Here is a 19,159-nt window from a genome sequence, read left to right as displayed (position 1 = left end):
TGTATCTGATGGGACTTCTTTTGGGGGCTCTGCCAATCTGCTGGGACAGCTGCAAGCTAGCTGTGGAACTAGCATCCATTTTGGCTTCAAGAAGATAAGGGGCTGTCAACACAAGTGGAATGACAGGGAGGAACCGGTGGGAAAGCAGCATTGCCTCAGAGATTTCCACCATGATTAGATCAGCGAGTGTGTAATTGGAAATGTGCTCATGGGGATATTGCTTGAGGTTCCAGGCTTACTATGTTAGGGAACAGCCCTGGCCCCTGGGTGGCAAAGTATCAGCCATCCTCCAGGTACCCAGGGATAACTTCCCTGATGAAAGGCAGCAAAGGGTACCTGCTCTGCGGGACAGTAGAGCTCCATCTTTCCCTCGAAGTGTGAATGTGAAGCCCCTGGGCCAGGCTCCCGGGGGCACCATGTGGATCAAGGGTCAGCAGCACTAAAGCTCTGGCCTGTCCTGAGATAGGAGCAGAGACTCGGCCACAGCTTGGAGACCCTGAGCTTGGAGGATATAAGGGGAGCAGCTGCCTGAAGGGCTTTGGGGTCTCTGGGCTGGAAACTCTTCCCTGTAGCACAGATTTCTCAGAAGGGCCATGAATATTTTGGCTCGGTTACAGAGGACGCACTCAGCAGGCTTCGGAGGAAGCCGATTTTCCACGTCCCCAAGAGGGATCTCAGGAGGACAGTAAAGCTCCTTCTGAAATTATTTAACTTAAAAGCTGCTGATGAAGAGCAGGCACACCGCTTTGCTTATAGCCCTTTCACCCGCCAGAAGTTTCCCACGGGTTTCATTTTGTTCTTAACTGTGGCACAGTGACATAGGTGGGAAGTATCAACCCCACCATTTTAAGGACAGGTAGCTTTGCTTTATTTGCTGCTGAGGGGATCTTGTCTTAAAAAAATGGAGTTGGTCTAAGCCCCAAAGCCCCCCAGAAGACCCAGCTTTAGCTCTCTGTCCTCACACAAAGGGGAGCCTGGTCTTTGTGGAATGAGTTATGAAGGCCTCCCCAGAAGACACAGGCCAGATACCCCGTGTGCCTCTGCCACTCACCCGTAGTCACACTCCATCATATTGACAAATGCGGCAACCCTCTAAGACAGTCATTTCTGGATGCAGGGACAGGACCCTCGGTGGGGTGAGCTGAGCAAGAAGCCGTGGCACGATGGCTCACAGTCCTGGGTGAATGCAGCTGGATAACCCTCGTTCATCATTCCCACATATGTGCAGAAAACCCCTCCCATTCCTCTACCATACTTGTGAGCACCAGGGGACTTTGCCAAACCTCTCCCACCACTCAGGAAATGTTTGAGGCCTGGCAAAACACAAGACATACTTTCTCAGGCACTTCTTGTTTTCATATTTTCCATTTTTCACTGCCTGTTAATCTGGAGTGAAATAGAGTCCATATGTTCCATCCAAGTCCCTTTGCCGAATTCTCTGCGGCACGACTTTGTCCTCTAAAATTATTTGAAGTCCCGAGGTTTTTAATCTTTTGCCTTAGAAAGAGGGCGCCACATTTTGCCACAGGTGGATGTAAACCTGAAACCTAAAGAACGTGTATTGCCTTGGTGTTCCCGGAGGCGTGTGGATGCAGCATGGGACAAGTGGCTTCCTCATCCTTTCAGGGAAATTGTCCACCCAGGAGCAAGAAAGAGCAGACTGCTTCCTTAGGCTGTGCAGAGTGAGCTAGGGCATTCTTTTCTCATGGCAAGAGGGGGAAAGCCTTTGTAGGTTTCCACATTAGGAAATTAGCCATGGCTGGTAAAGGGCTTATAAAAAAGAAAAAGGGGCCTCTGCCTGAACCCCTCATTTTCTGTCTCCCTGGTAGAATCGACTTACCAAAGCCATGTACTTAGGCAAGAGTGCAGGACGGCCTCTACTTATTTCCTACATTAAACACAGAGAGAGTACTTTTTTCTTTCCAATTTTAGTATATGTGCTGCCGAAGCGAGCACAAGTACTTTTTTCTTAAGAGCCATTTTGGTGCTTTCTCTGGGTGGAAAGAAAGGCACTATGCTAAGACAGATGATTGTATGAGGACCTCAAAGAAAGACCTGTGGTATTTGCTGGAGAGCTGAGCCCAAAGCCCAGGCTGGCAGGCCATTTGCAGAAGAGGTATCTGTATGCTTTCTTCAGGAGAAATCCCAGCAGACAGTGAGTGGCATCTGACACACCCAGAATTGTGGGGTGTGTCAACCACACACTCAGACAATACAAGTTCCCTTTACATTGCATGTGATTTTAGGGATGAGGGGAATGCTCTGTGCCACACTAATCCACCTACACACACACATGCACACATACACAAGTGTCTGATGACTATACTTAGAATTGTGCTTCATTAGCAAGAAGCTTTTGATAGGGGTGGGAAAAAGCTGGGAAAAGAATCCGAGGATATTGGAGGTCCCAGAGTGGGCTTTGCAGAAGCCCCTTGAGAGAGGTCGGGTAAGGGAAGACTGTCCAGAATGCAGAGAAAACAAACTTCGCTCAGCAGTTTGTGAAGGGTCTGCTGGCTCTACATTTTGGGTTCCTTTTAGAACTAGAAGCATTATCTTATTTTTAACAGTATGTCCCAAAGCCTTCAAGAAGTTATCATACAATGTATGATGATGCCTGGGCCTCAGAACCGGAGGGGATCCGTGCATGGGCTTCAGGTTGGGGCAGAGTTTTGTGCATCTGTCTGAGTTGCACGTTTTGGAGAGTGTCCACAGCCTTCACTAAGAATCATAAAGCAGTCTTGAGCAACTGGAGCAAGATCTGGCAACAGAGCCTGGACCGCTGAAGCATCCAAGGGTCAGGGTCAGCAGCGCCTTCTACCATCTGTCTGGCTCAGGAACTGGGGTGGGTCCATGAGAACTTGGACCTGCCAGCTCACCTAGACTTTGGAGGGCCGTTTTCCCATCATTGTGAGTGCTGTCCTTCAAAGGTCTTCCTGTCTCTTTGTGGATTTTTTTAATTAGAATTTTTTTCTGACCATAAAATTACAAGTTGAGAAAATATGGAAAAATGTAGTGAAGAAAACAAAGCCAACCCTAAACTACAAATCCAACCAATCCTACTCCTCGGAACTAACCTCCTAGGGATTTTCTCTTTCTTTTGTCATTTTAAAGAGGATTGAGATCATATATATCTATGAATGGAGCCCTTTTCATTTAACATTACATCATAATCATCTTACTTGCCATTGAAAGGTCTTCATAAGCATCATTTTCTATGGCTACACAATATTCTATTATATGGCTATATGACTGCTGACTTACCCCTTTTCTGTTGAGCATTTGCATTGTTCCCAGTTGTTTTGTTTTTTGTTTTGAGACAGGGTCTTACTGTCACCTCGGGTGGAGTGCAGTGGCACAATCATAGTTCACTGTAGCTTTAAACTCCTGGGCTTAAGTGATCCACCACCTCAGGCTCCCGAGAAGCTGGGACTACAGGCATGCATCACCATGCCTAGCTCTTTTTTTTTTTTTTTTAAGAAGTGGGATCTTGCAATGTTGCCCAGACTTGTCTCAAACTCCTGTCCTCAAGTGATCTTCCCAAAACTCTGAGATTATGGGTGTGAGCCACTGCATCCAGCCTCTGTTCCCAGTTTTTTGCTTTGATAAATAATGCAGTCAGAACTATCTTTGGGCAAGAAGCCATGCTTGCATTTTGGATTATTTCTTTATGATAAATTCCTAGAAGTCTCATTTGACTTTTGAAGATACTGTGTGTTAAGATGTTGCTGAGACCCATCTGTAAAGTGTGAATGTTGCAAAAGACTGTGGGCAAAGAGGTGGGGCCAGGCAACAGGGCTTGCTGGGTTCCTGCTGCACATTGGATGTACCACAAGGTGCTGTGGGTATTAATGGAGGCTTAAGCAATTAAAAGACCCAGCCCTAACCTCGAGGTCCTTACTGTATAATGCGGAACTGTTTCATACATATTAGGTTGGTGCAAAAGTAACTGTGGTTTTAGCATTAAAAAGAGGGCACCATAATTGCTTTTAATGGCAAAACCACAATGACCTTTGCACCAACCTAATAAATCACCTAAAGAAAGAGATGTCTGTTCTCAGATCCCTGGGGAATCCACACATGAGTCTTGGGATGGAGTTGCATTTTTGGGTATCATGTCGTGTTCATGTTACATTTTCTGGGGCTTTCATCAGAATCTTTTTATCTATGGAGCTGCAAAGAGGTCGATCTCCTGACCTCGTGATCCGCCCACGTCAGCCTCCCAAAGTGCTGGGATTCCAGGCGTGAGCCACTGAGCCCGGCCTAAAAAACTTTTCTTAATACCATTCACATGACTAATAGAGCACACTGAGGAGATGGCAGTCAGGTTCCTGCTTTGGGGGGCCTTGAGATAGGTTGTAGCAGAGGCCAGAGCCTTCACCCAACGGGTGTGAGGCAGATTTGTCACCTGTCCTTGCAGTGACCTATCACTCCATTTACATATAAATCTGTTTCTGGTAGCATGAGCCAGTGTTACACGAGCCTTATGCCTACAAGATCATATTGTCAGAACATAATGTTACACGGGTGTGTGGCTCTTTCGGTGATACAAACCAATGGCATCTCGTCTCTCTGCCAGAGCTTCAGTCCTCGCCTGGTTGCGAAGCATTAAATGAGCTTCTCACTGCTATTTCATGGCCATCAGGGGGACCAGCCCAGCTCTGCCAACAGAGAAGAAAAGGCAAGGAGGTGTGATCATTATTCTGTAGGCTTTTTGCTCAGGGCCAGAACTAGATGTGCACATGGAAACTGACAGCCATCGTTTGTATTTCCTTTCTCCAATCTGCACTGACCAGTTTGGATTTGGCTAGCTCTTCCAGTGGGAAAATGAGAAAGCCATGTGCCAGGCTGTGGCCCTGAACAGACAGCTGCAATTGCTCGATTTTGACAAAACCCCATCTTAGGTCAGTGTGTTGTAAGAGTCAGTGGATTTTGTCAATTGAGTGCCCATGGTCAAGACAAGTGGGATAGGGTGGGGTGTGTCTCATCACCCCATTTCCCTTGGGTTCTCTCCTACTTCTGTGGCTAGAGTGCCCAGGTCTCCATCAGAGGGTCTGTGGGTGAGCGTGCCTCGACCACAGAGAACTGCCCCAGGATGGGGGGTTTCACTCAGTAGCACCCAAGTCTTTCGCCTAGCATCTATTGTATCTGACTTGCTAACAAATCTGTGTAAATCTTTTTTTTTTTTGCCCTCCAGTTGGCTGTTTCTCCTGGTCCAGCTGAGTTGTTTTTCTTCTTCCCTGGCTCTTGGCTTCCGTGGAATAAATCCCTTTCTCGTTCCCTGGCACTCTCCTTTGCTTTGATCCTTTGTTTTCTCCAGACCCAGAACTACTTAGTCTCCTAAAAGGGCTCCGAGAGGCATTTTGGTCTTCCTGTAATTTATACACACATTACAGGCATCACGTAAGACTAATTCTTATTTGGCTTGACCTCCACTGGCCAAAAGCAACACACTCCACCCTGAAGCAGATGGGGGTCGGGGAGGAAACAGGCACTGCCAGCCCCTCAGATTTAGGCAACATCCGCTCTTTATGGGAAAAGAACAACTTGAAACAAACACTTCTGTGACCACTGCCAGCCCAGCCCTAATCCAGAATGCAAAATAAACAAGCACGATAATGCTCAAAATACAATCTTGGGGAATTGTGGAGGGTGGAGGGGATCAGACGTTAGCCAAAAGCTTAGACCTCCAAAGGGTATCATTAAGAAATTCTTCACACTTAATCAGACTCACCTTGGCTAGGATTTAAGCTTATGTGTTCTGATTCTGCCCAAATAGAAGTACTCTTCTCCTTTCGCTATGTCATTTTAAAGAATAATACATTTTTACTAAAAATGATATTTTAAATATAAAATATAACAAACCATTATGTAAGATAATTGTAAAGGAATGTATTTTATATGTAAAAATATTATATTGTATAATTTAATACTATCTTTTGTATTTAAATAATATAAAAGCAAAATCTATTTCTGTTTAAAATGTTATAGATTTGTATAAAATATAAAATGAAACATTTTATACGGCCTTAGTAAACATTGCCAAACATTTCTAAAATGTAGGTTACTTAAATATCTTAAAATAAACCTTATTGTTTAAATCAATACCAGACATTTAACATTAAAATTAAGTAATTCATGGCTTTCTGGGACCAGGATACCTGTAATCCTAGCACTTTGGGACTTAGCGAATAGGGGGGTCACTTAAGACCAGGAATTCAAGACCAGCCTGAGCAATATTAGGAGAACCCTGTTTCTTAAAAAAAATTTAAGAGACCCCTTCTCTTTAAAAAAAAAAAAATGGCCAGGCAGGGTGACTCATGCCTGTAATCCCAGCACTTTGGGAGGCCAAGGCAGGTAGATCACTAGGTCAAGCGTTTGAGACCAGCCTGACCAACATGGTGAAACAAAATAAAAAAATTAGCTGGGTGCGGTGGCGGTTGCCTGTATTCTCAGCTACTTGGGAAGCTGAAGCTAGAGAATTGTTTGAACCCGGGAGACGGAGGTTACAAAGAGCTGAGATCACGCCATTGCGCTCCAGCCTGAGCAACAGGGCAAGACTCCATCTCAAAAAAAAGTAAAAACAATTAGCTGGGTGTGATGGCACCTACGGTCTTAGCTACTCAGGAGGCTGAGGCAGGAGGGTTGCTTGAGCCCAGAGGTTTGAGGCTGCAGTGAGCTATGATCGCACCACTGCAATGCAGCCTGGGCAACAGTGAGATTCTGCCTCAAAAACACACAAAAAGCAACAAATTAACTAATGCAACATAAATATTTAAAGTAATATTGAAATACATAGAATGTCTTCTTTTTCTTTTCTTTATTTTTGAGACAGAATCTTGCTGTTGCCCAGGCTAGAGTGCAGTGGTCGAAACACAGCTCACTGCCGCTTCAACCTCCCCAGCTCAAGTGATTCCTTCACCTCAGCCTCCTGAGAAGCTGGGACACAGGTGTGTCCCACCACACCCAGCCAATTATTATTATTATTTTTATTTTTATAGAGATGGGATCTCACCATGTTACACAAGCTGGCCTCCAACTCCTGGGCTCAAGCCCTCCTCCGGCTTCGGCCTCCCAAAGTGCTGGGACAACAGGCATGAGCCACTCCTGGCCTTCTTTTTCTATTAATGTGAAATATTTTAAGACCTGACCCAGGGATGCGCGCTTGGGCATGGTCCCGCCCGCTGACCAATGTCTTCCTCCCACCTGCAGGCATCGGCAAGAACGTCATCTGCGACCGCACTGCCACGCCGCTGGACGCCTTCCGCATGACCTCTGCCGCCCACTACTACCCCAAGCTCATGAGCATCATGGGCAACGTGCTGCGCTTCCTGCCGGCCTTCGTGCGCATGAAGCAGCTGATCGAGGAGGGCTACGTGGGCGAGCCACTAGTGTGCGAGGTGCAGGTGCACGGCGGCAGCCTGCTGGGCAAGAAGTACAACTGGAGCTGTGACGACCTGATGGGCGGCGGCGGCCTGCACTCCGTGGGAACCTACATCATCGACCTGCTCACCTTCCTCACCGGCCAGAAGGCCGTCAAGGTCCACGGGCTGCTCAAGACCTTCGTGAAGCAGACGGACCACATCAAGGGCATCCGCCAGATCACTAGCGACGACTTCTGCACCTTCCAGATGGTGCTGGAGGGTGGGGTGTGCTGCACGGTAACCCTCAACTTCAACGTGCCTGGCGAGTTCAAGCAGGACGTCACTGTGGTGGGCTCCGCCGGGCGCCTGCTGGCCGTGGGCACAGACCTGTATGGGCAGCGCAACAGCGCCCCGGAGCAGGAACTGCTGGTGCAGGACGCCACGCCGGTGAGCAACTCCCTGCTGCCCGAGAAGGCCTTCAGCGACATCCCCTCGCCCTACCTGCGCGGCACCATCAAGATGATGCAGGCGGTGCGCCAGGCCTTCCAGGACCAGGACGACCGGCGCACGTGGGACGGGCGGCCTCTCACCATGGCGGCCACCTTCGATGACTGCCTGTATGCCTTGTGCGTGGTGGACACCATCAAGAGGTCCAGCCAGACAGGCGAGTGGCAGAACATTGCCATCATGACCGAGGAGCCGGAGCTGAGCCCCGCCTACCTGATCAGCGAGGCTATGCGCCGCAGCAGGATGTCCCTCTACTGTTAGCACAGACTGGGGACCTCGGGGACTTGAGCCTTCTGCAGGGGATATCCACAGAGAGGGGAAGGAGACGGTGGCCATGGGCAATGTGCGGATAGGGGAGGTAGAGGGACAGTGTGAATAAATGGCATCTGGGAAGGTAAACTCCAGTCCCGGGGACCACCCCAAACCAGACTGTTGGTGGGCTGAGCTTGTAGCCTGGAAGCATTCAGGAGGGCCTGCCATTCCCGGGATGACCCCTGCTGGGTATTTGCACCAGAGTGGTTTGGTTTAGCTGCCTCTGCTGCGCTTTACTGTAACAAGCAAGGAGGGGTTGCTTCCCTCCCTACCTCATCCACCCCTCACACACCTTGGCCTCTTGCAAGCCAAGTGCTCCTGCAAGGTCAAGGCACCAGTATCAGATGCAAACCCAGTGCCCGGGATGCCCACCGCTGGCAGGAGAAGGCTCATTTTCACAGTCTGCAGAAGCCCGTTAGGCTGGGATTGGGGGGTGGGATGGGCTGTTGGGAAAGTTCAGATTTCAGGAAGCTGCTTTTTATTGAATGTAAGGTATCTGAAGGCAAAAGTACTTAGTAGCCAAGTGGCCAGCTTTTGATTGATTGGGCTTCCTCATAGGAAGCACTGAGGATGTGTCTTCACACTTGGTTCATTGCCCTTCACCTGGTGGAGAGAGGTCAGAAATAGCAAGCAGAAAGCAGAACTCTCGGAAGCCACAAGGAAAGAGCTCAGATTGCACCACAACAGGGGGAGCAGAGAATAAAATTGCTTCTTTGAACTTGTCAACAATTTAAAAACTGCAGAGTCACCTTATAACTTTATTTCCAGTAAAGGTGAAATTGAGTGTCACAGGGGTTACTGCGGTGTTAAGGTAGCCCGGCCACATGGCTCTCCAGGCAGTGCCAAGAAGCCAGCACAAGTATGCGTTTGACCATAAGCTCATATGCTGCCCCCAAAGACTGGGGACCGCTGTGTGCCTCAGTGTTGCAGTGTGAATTCCCTAACAAGGTAAAGTGCGACTAGCCAGGGAGGTGTTCAGGGCTCCATCACCCATCTCTCCTACCAAGCTGGCAAGAGTGTTTAGGAGATTCATCCAGCTTTGTGGATTTTAAAAGGAAGACTTCAGTTCCAATCAGAATCCTCTTTTCTTTAAGAAAAAAAAAAAAAGTATTTTTCTTAGCTCCAGCATTTGCTTTCAGGATTCTGACACCAGAGAATTTAGGGGTAGGTACTAAACTAACCAAAACAAAAGGACAACAAGGAACATTATTTCTAGTGTTTCTAAGGGGCCATACTTAGCATTGAGAAGGCTCATGTTGGAAAAAAACATGTTCATCTAATTGATCTCCTGTCTCTCTTGTCTTTGCACACTCTGCTTACAGAGCTTTTGTTAGAGATGCTGACTGCAGGCTTGGAGCAGGCAGTGCCAAAAGGGAACACACATACACACACACACACACACACAGAGAGAGAGAGATTTGTGAATGCTTGCTACCATCAAATGTCACTGAAATCATTCTTAAAAATTCAGATCTGGTCTTGAAAGAAAGATCAAGTCAAGCACATTGAGAGAACAGGGAATTATCCTTTGTTATCTTTGCTTAATCCTTCACCCCAAGTAAGACATTTGTCAAGGGTGAACGTGGAAGCCATTCCTCATAAGTCTATGTAGCTTTTGTTCACAGGCTCGCTGAAGTCCAACAGGTGTCTTTACCTGCAGCTGAGGTTTAGAGTTCTTTTCAGATAGCTGGCATTAGAACTAGAAGGGAATCTAAGAGGCCTGGAGTCCACCCCCAGCCTTAGTAGGCAAAATCCGAGAATGAACAGCACAATCAGTGGCATCCTTCATTGCCCTCCATAGGGTCAATATACTTTGAAGCCCAGGCTACTCATAGATGAAAGTATAGTGTGTCCAAACACCAGGGGAATGTTGGGCATTTTCTAGCACAGAGAAGTAAGTATTGCCTTTCTGGAAAGAGTCGCCCTGCTTCCTGGGGCTTTGCTGCAGCACTACAGGGTCGGTCGGCTGAAACCCCATGCCTGGTTCATTTGGTCCCTCACCTGTTGCCGACAGACTTCGGGGTCAGCATTCCTGCTCTTGCCGCTCTCAGTTCCAAACTGGAGATTTACTGGAATGGAAGTCTCCCAATAATGGTTTGAACAGAGGGCCACGTCATGGACTGTTTTGGTTCTCGTTCTTCTAAATTGCTCTCTGGGAAAGTAGTTTTTGTGGAAACATTGGAATTATTATTTTTTTCTAGCTAGCCTGAAGGGCTTTGATTAGGGATGAAGGGAAAGCAAGTGAAATGACTCAACGGGTTTCATTTTTCTAAGTCATTCATAACCTAAATAGGGATATTTCTGGAGTTTCAATTGTGTATTTCTGTACTAAATCATAATACTTGGGGTTTGGGGGAGAGGTCCCCATAAAGGCCTCTAAGCTCTGTAATAAATATTTAGTATCTAAAACAAAAATTCTCATTTGAGGCTGGGTATATAGAAAGAACATATATTCTTTAAAAGAAGCATGAAAAAATATTTTAATAAGTGTATTCAAATTTTATCCACTGAAGTGCATGTAGTAGGTAGATGAAGAAACAAGAGAAAGAAAAGAGCTAGATAGTTCATTTTCTTTAAATATAAAAATTATAGCAAATGGGTTTGAGATACTTTTTTTTTTTTTTTGAGACAGAGTTTTGCTCTTGTTGCCCCAGCTAGAGTACAATGGCACGATCTCGGCTCACTGCAATCTCTGCCTCCCAGATTCAAGCGATTCTCCTGCCTCAGTCTCCCGGGTAGCTGGGATTACAGGCATGTGCCACCACGCCGGCTAATTTTGTACTTTTAGTAGAGATGGGGTTTCTCCATCTTGGTCAGGCTGGTCTCGAACTCCCGACCTCAGGTGATCCACCTACCTCAGCCTCCCAAAGTGCTGGGATTACAGGTGTGAGCCACCGCAGCCGGCTGAGATACTTCTTTAGTGCTCCATTTGCCCTTAACCCACCACATGCAAAGACTTGATTGGGGGTGGGAGGTTGACGCTGAAATCTCTGGCCTTCGACAGCATTCTGCAGAAGGACTTTGTTTCAGCCCAGCACCCTTAGGGGTTCGGGTACCCTTAGCTGACTTTGACCTAGAACTAGCACCCAGCAATATTTCGGCTCCTTTCTGCTTTGTTTAATGTGTTTCAAGGGCTTTGATGTCAGGAGGCAGTGCTTTAAGAGTCTTCCCAGTTAGTTCCCACTTGCCTGTTTTGTTCCCATCCATGTATGGGTGCCCCTAGGTTCCAAGTCCTGAGGGAGGGTGTGGGTCAGGGCTCTTACCTGGTATCTAAAAATGTTTGGGAGTGCCCTGTGCCTATTCAAAAGTTTAGAATCTAATCACCGTCAGATCCTCCAGGACTTCTCCCCTCAACAGAGAATTGTACCATAGGGCACCCCAGGCCCACCTCAGCCTACATGGCAGCAAATACCACTGCGCCAGGTGTATCTGGACTCTTGGGTAGTCTTGGCCAACTCCAGGACTTGTCCACTGTGCGCAGAGTATTTTCGGTATGTGATCTCATGCAATACTTGAAAACAGTCCTATAGCGTTGGGTATTACTATTTCTTTTAGACACATGGGAAAATGGAGGCAGGAAGAGGAAGAGGAACTTGTCCAAAGTCACACAAGACAAGTTAGGCAGAAATGGGCTCATTCAAATCCAAAATCTTCTGCAGACCACACTGCCTCCCAAGAAGAGATGTGGGGCACCTCCTGTTCCCACCAGGCAGGAAAGCGCTCCTTATCAACTTCTTCAGGGGTCTGCTGTCACACCCAGGAAGGACTGTGACAAGCATGGACTGGCCTCCAGCTTCACCCAGCCTGCCGTCAGCATTCTCCTGTTCAGCAGCATGTAACATCTGATGTTCTGCCAGGAGCTTAGAGAGCTGCACAGGGAAGTAGCCGGTGTTTCTTCCCCTCCCCAAATGGAAATATCACTCCGCCTCTTTTAAAATTGACTTCCTAAGTTGATTTTGATCGTAGGTGATGCAGCAAGCCTCAGGCCTGGGTATTTTCAAAATCTTGTTGGCTGACTATTATAGATGGCCTTGGAATTTGTTCGTGGGGGTCTGAATGTAACATAGGAAAATGTCCTTTCTCGGGGACTGGGGCTTTAAAGTTCGTTTGTTTGTGACTCAAATTTTAGCTGTGCACTGTGCACTCTTACTCTCTTCATCTTGTCTCAGAGCCACAGCTATTGAATTTAGTGGTCCTAAGTTGGGTTTCTGATCTGATCTCTTGCATTCTGGTGGGTACTTGAGGCAGAATCAGCTTTGTCAATGATTTTCTGGGCAGAAAGGAAATTCAGTTGCATCTGAAGGGGCTTCGCAGTCCAATATGTGCCGTCCCTTTGTTTTCTATAACAGAGAGTGATGGTCAAGGCCACCCCCATCTTTAGCGGTAGAGCCAGCACAAGAAGTCAGGTTTTCTGCCTCTTTTAAGTCTCCTGCTGCCTCACACAGCACCTCCAGAGCTCTGGGGAAAGGGTGCTCAGAGAGGTAAAGTGACTTGTCTGAGGTCCTGTGGCTAGTGGGTGAAGGAGTTGGAATTAGAACGGAAACCTCCATTGGAATGGATTCCCTAAGCTGTTGCAGGGAAATCCAGTTTTTAAAGTAAACTCAGTTATGTCTCGAATGTACTCAGAAAATGAGCTGTTTAAAATTTCTCATTGTGACTGTAATGTGAACCATGATGTCTAACTTGTATTTTATTTGGCAAGAATAGGGGATATGCATTCAGATCTTCACCTCTGGGATTTCCTGAGACTTGCTCTATTGGGATCCCCCTCCACCCGTATCCCCACCCAACTCCTAGACATTAAAACAAATCTAGCCATGAGCACGCCTACTGCTCCACCACCGCCTGCTTTCTTTGGCCATCAGAGCCTTGGAGTTTATAGGACAGAGGCCATGACATTAGGGAGCTTGTTTAAAAATCAACAATCGGAGAGGAGGGCCATGTAAAAAAAGCGGTGTGCAACTGCTGCATTATTTCACTCAGCGGCAGGCAGGCCCGCCCCTCCATCTTTTCCCCACCAGGCACAGGAGCTGGACTGTGCTCTGAGTTTCAGGGGACACCTACCCAGACTGACTGGGGCTTCTGGGCCTTCTCATAAGAGGAGTCAAGAGCTCCTGTGCTTCTTTAAAAGGAGACAGACTCGGTGTTCCCATTGGAGTCTGGGTACTGTCTCGGGAGGGAAAGGCAATGACCCTCCGGCCTTTTTCTCCCCGATGTCACAGTCCCCATTTGCTGGAGCCCTTGAGGGGCCACGAAAACAGGTGGCTCTCATTCAGCTTCCTGAAGTGTTGCACTACTGAGTCCTGTTTACACCAGCAGTGAATAGGGTAATGAAAGGAACATGCTTTAAGCAATGGCTTGATGCTCAGTGTGGCAATCAAAAGCTTGCCTGGGCAGATGGAGTCAGGGGCTACAAAATAGTCATGGAGTTGTCACAAGGTCACTGTCTCTCTCTCCTTCTTCCCCTTCCAGGTCTCTGCTGTCCCCTGTAGCCACCACAAGGGCTAAGCTGTTGAATGAGCCCCTTGGTTTTTCCTTAGAAACACTATGACTTATGTGTGATTCTTAGTCTAATCCCAGGTTAAGAAACAAATCAAAAGCTTGTGACCTGACCCGTTCATTTGCCGCCTTCTTTCAGGCACCTGGACGTGTTTAGTATTCTGCCCTGTGCCTTGCCCAGGGAGGGAGAAGTTTCTAGCAATTACGGCTTTCTGTCTGCTGCCTGGTGCTTTTACGGGACTTCATCTGTTTTTTATTGTTGTTGTTGTGTTTTTTTACCCAAAACGGCATTTGTTTGGCTGTCATTGTCTAGTATATATTTATTGTGTTTTACAAACATGAGTATATATGTATGTATATGTATAAAACCAAATTTATATATAAGAAGTCAAGGCATGTACACTAGATATTTTAAAGAGTTATTTATCAAGGGAAAAAGATGTGTGTTATAAAGTAAACAGAGTCTATATTTTCTATATAATGTAGATAGTCAAACATAGCTTATAAATTATAGGAGGTTTTGGTTTTCTTTTTTATTATTAAAGGAAAAAAGGACAATGAATGCAACTCTTCGTAGTGGTTTTAAGGCCAAACTCCTGTGGGAGCTGGGAGGTGGCTCTCCCTGCGGGCCTCTAGCGGCTCTGTGTCTGCTGCTCCGAGCTGATTCCCATTGTGACCTCTGTGATGCTGGATGCTTGGGGCCAGCGGTCAGCATCACTCAGCCAGCTGGCCTGTGCCACTCCTACGTGGCTTCTAGCTATTCTCCGCAGTTTGCATTGGTGGGATAAAGGAATGAAAAGGATAAATAAAGATTTAAAAGAAAATACAGTTCCAGCTCTTTGCCTGTTTTTTATACCCTGCTCTCTCTTTTTTTTTTTTTTAAGGGAGGGAAGGAGGAAGGGAGGAAGGAAGGAAGGGAGGAAGGGGGGAGGAAGGGAGGGAGGGAGGGAGGGAAGAGAAGGAAGGAATTCAAGCAATGAGAGAGACATTGCCGACCTGGATCTAGAGGTTTACAAGTCGATTTCTTTTTTTGAGAGAAGGAAAGAAAAAAAAAATGAGTAAAGGAGAGAAAGAAAGAGGAAGAGAGAGAGGGAGAGTGAACGGAAATATTGCTTTATTCTGAAAAAAAAATGGGTATTAATAATGGCCTGCTCTTAATTTAGGCGCCTGATCGGTTTGTGGGATCTGAAGCATGAGTGGGTACATACAAGGTAGAAGGGTATGTGTGTCTGTTGTGTTTGTGCGTGTGCTGGGGGAGGCCATTCGTGAGTCAGCATCCATGAAGCTGAACAATGGAAATCAATGAACCTACAATTCTGATTGAAAACCAACACATTTGAGAATTGGAGGCACTTCAAAGCCATCTGGTTCAAACCCTCATTTTGGAAATGTGGAAATGAAAGGGAAGTAACCTACCTACGGCCTTTAGATATGTCTATGAGTGTCCAGAGCTAGTGTGGACAACAAGAAGTTGAGAACATAGCTCATAGATTGGGGGAGCAAATTTGAGAATTCTCTAGTATTTTAACACTGTAACCTAATACAACCTAATACTTCACGCCAAGCACTGAAAGATTTTTTTTTGAGACAGAGTCTTACTCTGTCACCCAGGCTGGAGTGCGATGGCACAATCAGGCTCACTGAACCCTCTACCTCCTGTGGCTCAAGCAATCCTACCACTTCAGGCCCTTGGGTTGCTGGAACTACAGGCACAGGCCACTACAGCCGCTAATTTTTTTTTTTCTGTATTTTTTAGAGATGGAGTTTCATCATGTTACCCAGGTTGGTCTCAAACTCCTGGACTCAAGTGATCTGCCTGCCTCAGTCTCCTAAAGTGCTGGGATCAGAGGCATGAGCCACAGTGCCCAACACTGACCATTTAAAAGAGCATCTTTGCTGCCGGGTGCGGGGACTCCTGCCTGTGATCCTAGCACTCTGGGAGGCCCGAGGCAGGCGGATCACAAGGTCAGGAGATCGAGACCATCCTGGCCAACACAGTGAAACCCCGTCTCTACTAAAAATAGAAAAAAATTAGCCGGGCGTGGTGGCAGGCGCCTGTGGTCCCAGCTACTCAGGAGGCTGAAGCTGAAGAATCGCTTGAACCCGGGAGGTGGAGGTTGCAGTGAGCCGAGATTGCACCACTGCACTCCAGCCTGGCAACAGAGCAAGACTCCGTCTCAAAAAAAGAGAGAGAGAGCATCTTTGCTACTTCTTTCTAGCCGTGTTTAAGGTCAACCATTTCAGATTGAGCTCAGCCTAATTTCAAATTTGCATGACATAGACTGTTTCGTGGAGGGGTTGGCGTTTCCTTTCTATCCTTTGCTGAGTCTTAGAGAATGCTCATGAATGTTCCTTTTTCTCTATGCTTTCCCCTTCACTTAAGAAGTAATGCTACAAAATCTGAAATCTCATTCATTCATGAGCAGGTCCTTCATAATAGATGGACTGAATACACCCAGAATTCAGTCCATCTATTATGATAAAATTATAGCAACCCCCTGTATCCACATAGATTATTATCTTGAATATATGACATTCTCATATCATATGATTCTGCAGTAAATCTAAGAGCAGTTCTAAATAAGGCCAAAAAGAGTGCTTTGTCAAAACCAAAAGCACCGTCCACCCAAATGTCAAGTATTATCACAATGGGATCCATTCCCCTAAGTTTCTTCCAGCAAAGTGACCTGAGAACCAACCCTCAATGAAAACTCAAATCTAAGCAGTTATATAAATTTTTATATCTAAGCAGTTATATAATTATTTTTATTTTGAGACGGAGTTTCACTCCTGTTACCCAGGCTGGAGTGCAATGGCACGATCTCGGCTCACCGCAACCTCCGCCTCCTGGGTTCAGGCAATTCTCCTGCCTCAGCCTCCTGAGTAGCTGGGATTACAGGCACGCGCCACCATGCCCAGCTAATTTTTTTATTTTTAGTAGAGACAGGGTTTCACCATGTTGACCAGGACGGTCTCGATCTCTTGACCTCGTGATCCACCCACCTCAGCCTCCCAAAGTGCTGGGATTACAGGCTTGAGCCACCGCACCCGGCCAGCAGTTATATAAACTTTTAATATAGGAGCTTGTTCTTTCTTCACGGGTTTGGGATTCTCTTTGTGATGTTGGTTTCTCTTCATTTAGTCCCATTTCTTGCTTTCTGAACCTGGGATTATGTGCCTCCTAGTAAACCACAGGATATGATCAGTGCTGCTTTCATAGTCTCTGAACTGTTGCTTAAAAGGAACAGATACAATTGCATAGTAAGTCATCCAGGTTGTTCTCTACTGGTGAAATGAAGAGAACCCCGGGTATCCTCTGATGTCTGTCTGTCTACATACCCCACCTGCCAGATGCACAGAACCATTTTTCGGTTTCACTTCCCGCTTCTTTTATCTTGTGCATTTTTAGCACCTGTTATGACAAGCCCGGGTGACTGGATCTAAAAGATGAAATGACAGCTACAATTACTGTAAGAATGAATTACAGATACACAATATATACAGAACTCTGTATGCATAGAAATGAAAACAGAAATAACTTCACCTCCCTCTAAGTCATAGGCTCCCATGATATTGACCTTATTCACCTAACTTTTGCTTAAGTAGAAAAGATCCCTCTGCCTAGATAGCCCCTAGGCTTGCCCCCACCCCACCCTTATGCATTCAGCAATAGCAATGGCCCCTGCAGGGAATGTTGTCCAAGAAGTCTAGATGATAGAGATGAAGAAGACACATCACTTCACAGAGTTTTTGCCAAGTCACCACCAGAAGCACAGCATTACAGTTTACTTGAGCCAAGACTGCTACAAAAATCTGAAGCAAATTAAAACTATTCAAAATCCTTTGCCTTGTGCATTCACATTGAGGCTTCCTTTTGAATCCTGTCTCTGAGTCTGCATCTGCTGGGACATTCCTGAATGATCACTTGAGCTGTGAAGCTTTTGTAGCATTGCCGTGGTCCAACCACAGCTCTGCATGATGAACTCCAGCATACCTAAGCTGGTTGTTGGACTTCCTGTAAAGTGTCATTCTAATTGCAGAAACACCTTTCTCTCTTGATTTCATACAGATTCTAATCAGTTTGAATGAAACCAAAGTGATGAAACCTTTGAATGAAACCTCTTCAGCCGTGACGAAAGTAAAAAATACGGTAACTTTTAGAAGCCTTCTTGGGCAATTATAGATTAATTTATTTCTCAGCCACTGAAGGGGCTCAATCCTAGAACAACAGTCTGGAATACATGTGTATGTATGCCCCATTGTCTCCGACCCAGTCATCATTGGCCATTAGCGCCCTGGGAAGAAGGGACCCTAGGAAGGCCTGAGGGGCTGCAGCTGATGTGCAGATCATGCGCACAGACCCCGCTCAGCCTCGAACTTCCCCATGTCACTAACTCCCTTGTAGAAAGAACTAAAGGGTCTAAATCAGATCTAAGTCAGACATAGGCTGTTTGAGGCTCCCGTGGGAATGGCAAATCACTCCAGATTCCTCAGAAGCAAAGGCCAAGCAGGCATGAGAGCTCATGAAACTCCAGGGAGAGGAGCAAGACGGGGATCTGCACTTTCTCAGCTTCTCAAAGCTGCCTGTCTTGGAGCTCACAAATGAGGCTGACTCTTCAGAGTTCTTGGCCAAGGATCTGGACTTAACGGTCAGGTTTCCGCCATGAAGCTGAAGACAGAGCTAGCCTGGAAGGAGCAGCTGTGCGTCACTCTGGCTGTGAAGGGCTAAAACTCTACATCTCCCTGAGGAAGCAGGAGAGAAGAAAGGGATGGGGAGAAAAAGAGGAAGGAGCTGGCGGTAATGGACCAGCAAGAGGAGGAGAAGGCTGCAGGAAAAGTGGTAGTTCGCGAAGGCTAAACTAAATGAAGGGGAACAAACAGATGGAAGGTCAGAGGGCTCTGCACTTAAGGAAGGTCATGAAGATAAGTCCATGTTGCTTGAGTTAAAATAAGGAAGGTTGTGAAGATAAGCAAATGTTGCCTGAGATATTTGGAAGCAGCTTGTTTGAGGAGGAGGACAGCAGACAAGGAGGAATGAGGGAGGAATTCTTATATGAACAGTCTGGCTGAGTCACTCCTAGGGCTGTTCAAAGCTATCAAACTGTTGGCATTTCCTGGAAGTTCTTTAATGCCAACAACTGTGTTAAATGAGCAACATCCCTAAGACCCCAAGTGCCCCTTGGATCCCCTTCTCCTTTCTTGCTGCTTTTGCGATTCGCAAATCCCCCAAACCTGAAATCTTCAAGGGTTCAGCATCTGCCGTTTCACCATGTGTTAGTCCCCTCCTTGGAGCCCTTTAAACACACCCTCCACTCAGAAATCTCCCATTTAGCCTTTATTTATGTTTTTGGTGCACACACGAGGCTTCTCACTCCTCCTCAGCTTTTGAAGAACCCACCCACTACGCTGTCACTTCAATCTGCTGTCACCTCCTGCAGCACAGAATTTCTGAAGAAAGTCCCCAGGTAAGCCGGCCTGGC

The 19,159-nt window shown here is 46.6% G+C and overlaps 2 protein-coding genes across 5 annotated transcripts in view; both read left to right on the top strand.

Moving 5' to 3' along the window:
* GFOD1 (Gfo/Idh/MocA-like oxidoreductase domain containing 1) overlaps window positions 1-14,507 on the top strand; it is a 123,718-nt gene extending 109,211 nt beyond the window's left edge. For all 4 annotated transcript variants that reach the window (XM_035294872.3, XM_078368337.1, XM_054254804.2 and 1 more), the window contains one exon: window positions 7,210-14,507. In XM_035294872.3, the coding sequence (XP_035150763.1) occupies window positions 7,210-8,129 (920 nt within the window). In that variant the 3' untranslated portion in view covers window positions 8,130-14,507. The remainder of the gene's footprint in view (window positions 1-7,209) is intronic.
* Window positions 9,846-19,159, top strand: part of SIRT5 (sirtuin 5) — a 101,064-nt gene continuing 91,750 nt past the window's right edge. The window contains exon 1 of the mRNA XM_078368340.1: window positions 9,846-19,144. The gene's annotated coding sequence lies outside the window, so the exon portion shown is untranslated. The remainder of the gene's footprint in view (window positions 19,145-19,159) is intronic.

This window comes from Callithrix jacchus, chromosome 4, assembly GCF_049354715.1.
Source record: "Callithrix jacchus isolate 240 chromosome 4, calJac240_pri, whole genome shotgun sequence".
In the NCBI taxonomy this organism is placed as follows: Eukaryota; Metazoa; Chordata; class Mammalia; order Primates; family Cebidae; genus Callithrix; species Callithrix jacchus.
This window is presented reverse-complemented; position numbering and strand designations above follow the sequence as displayed.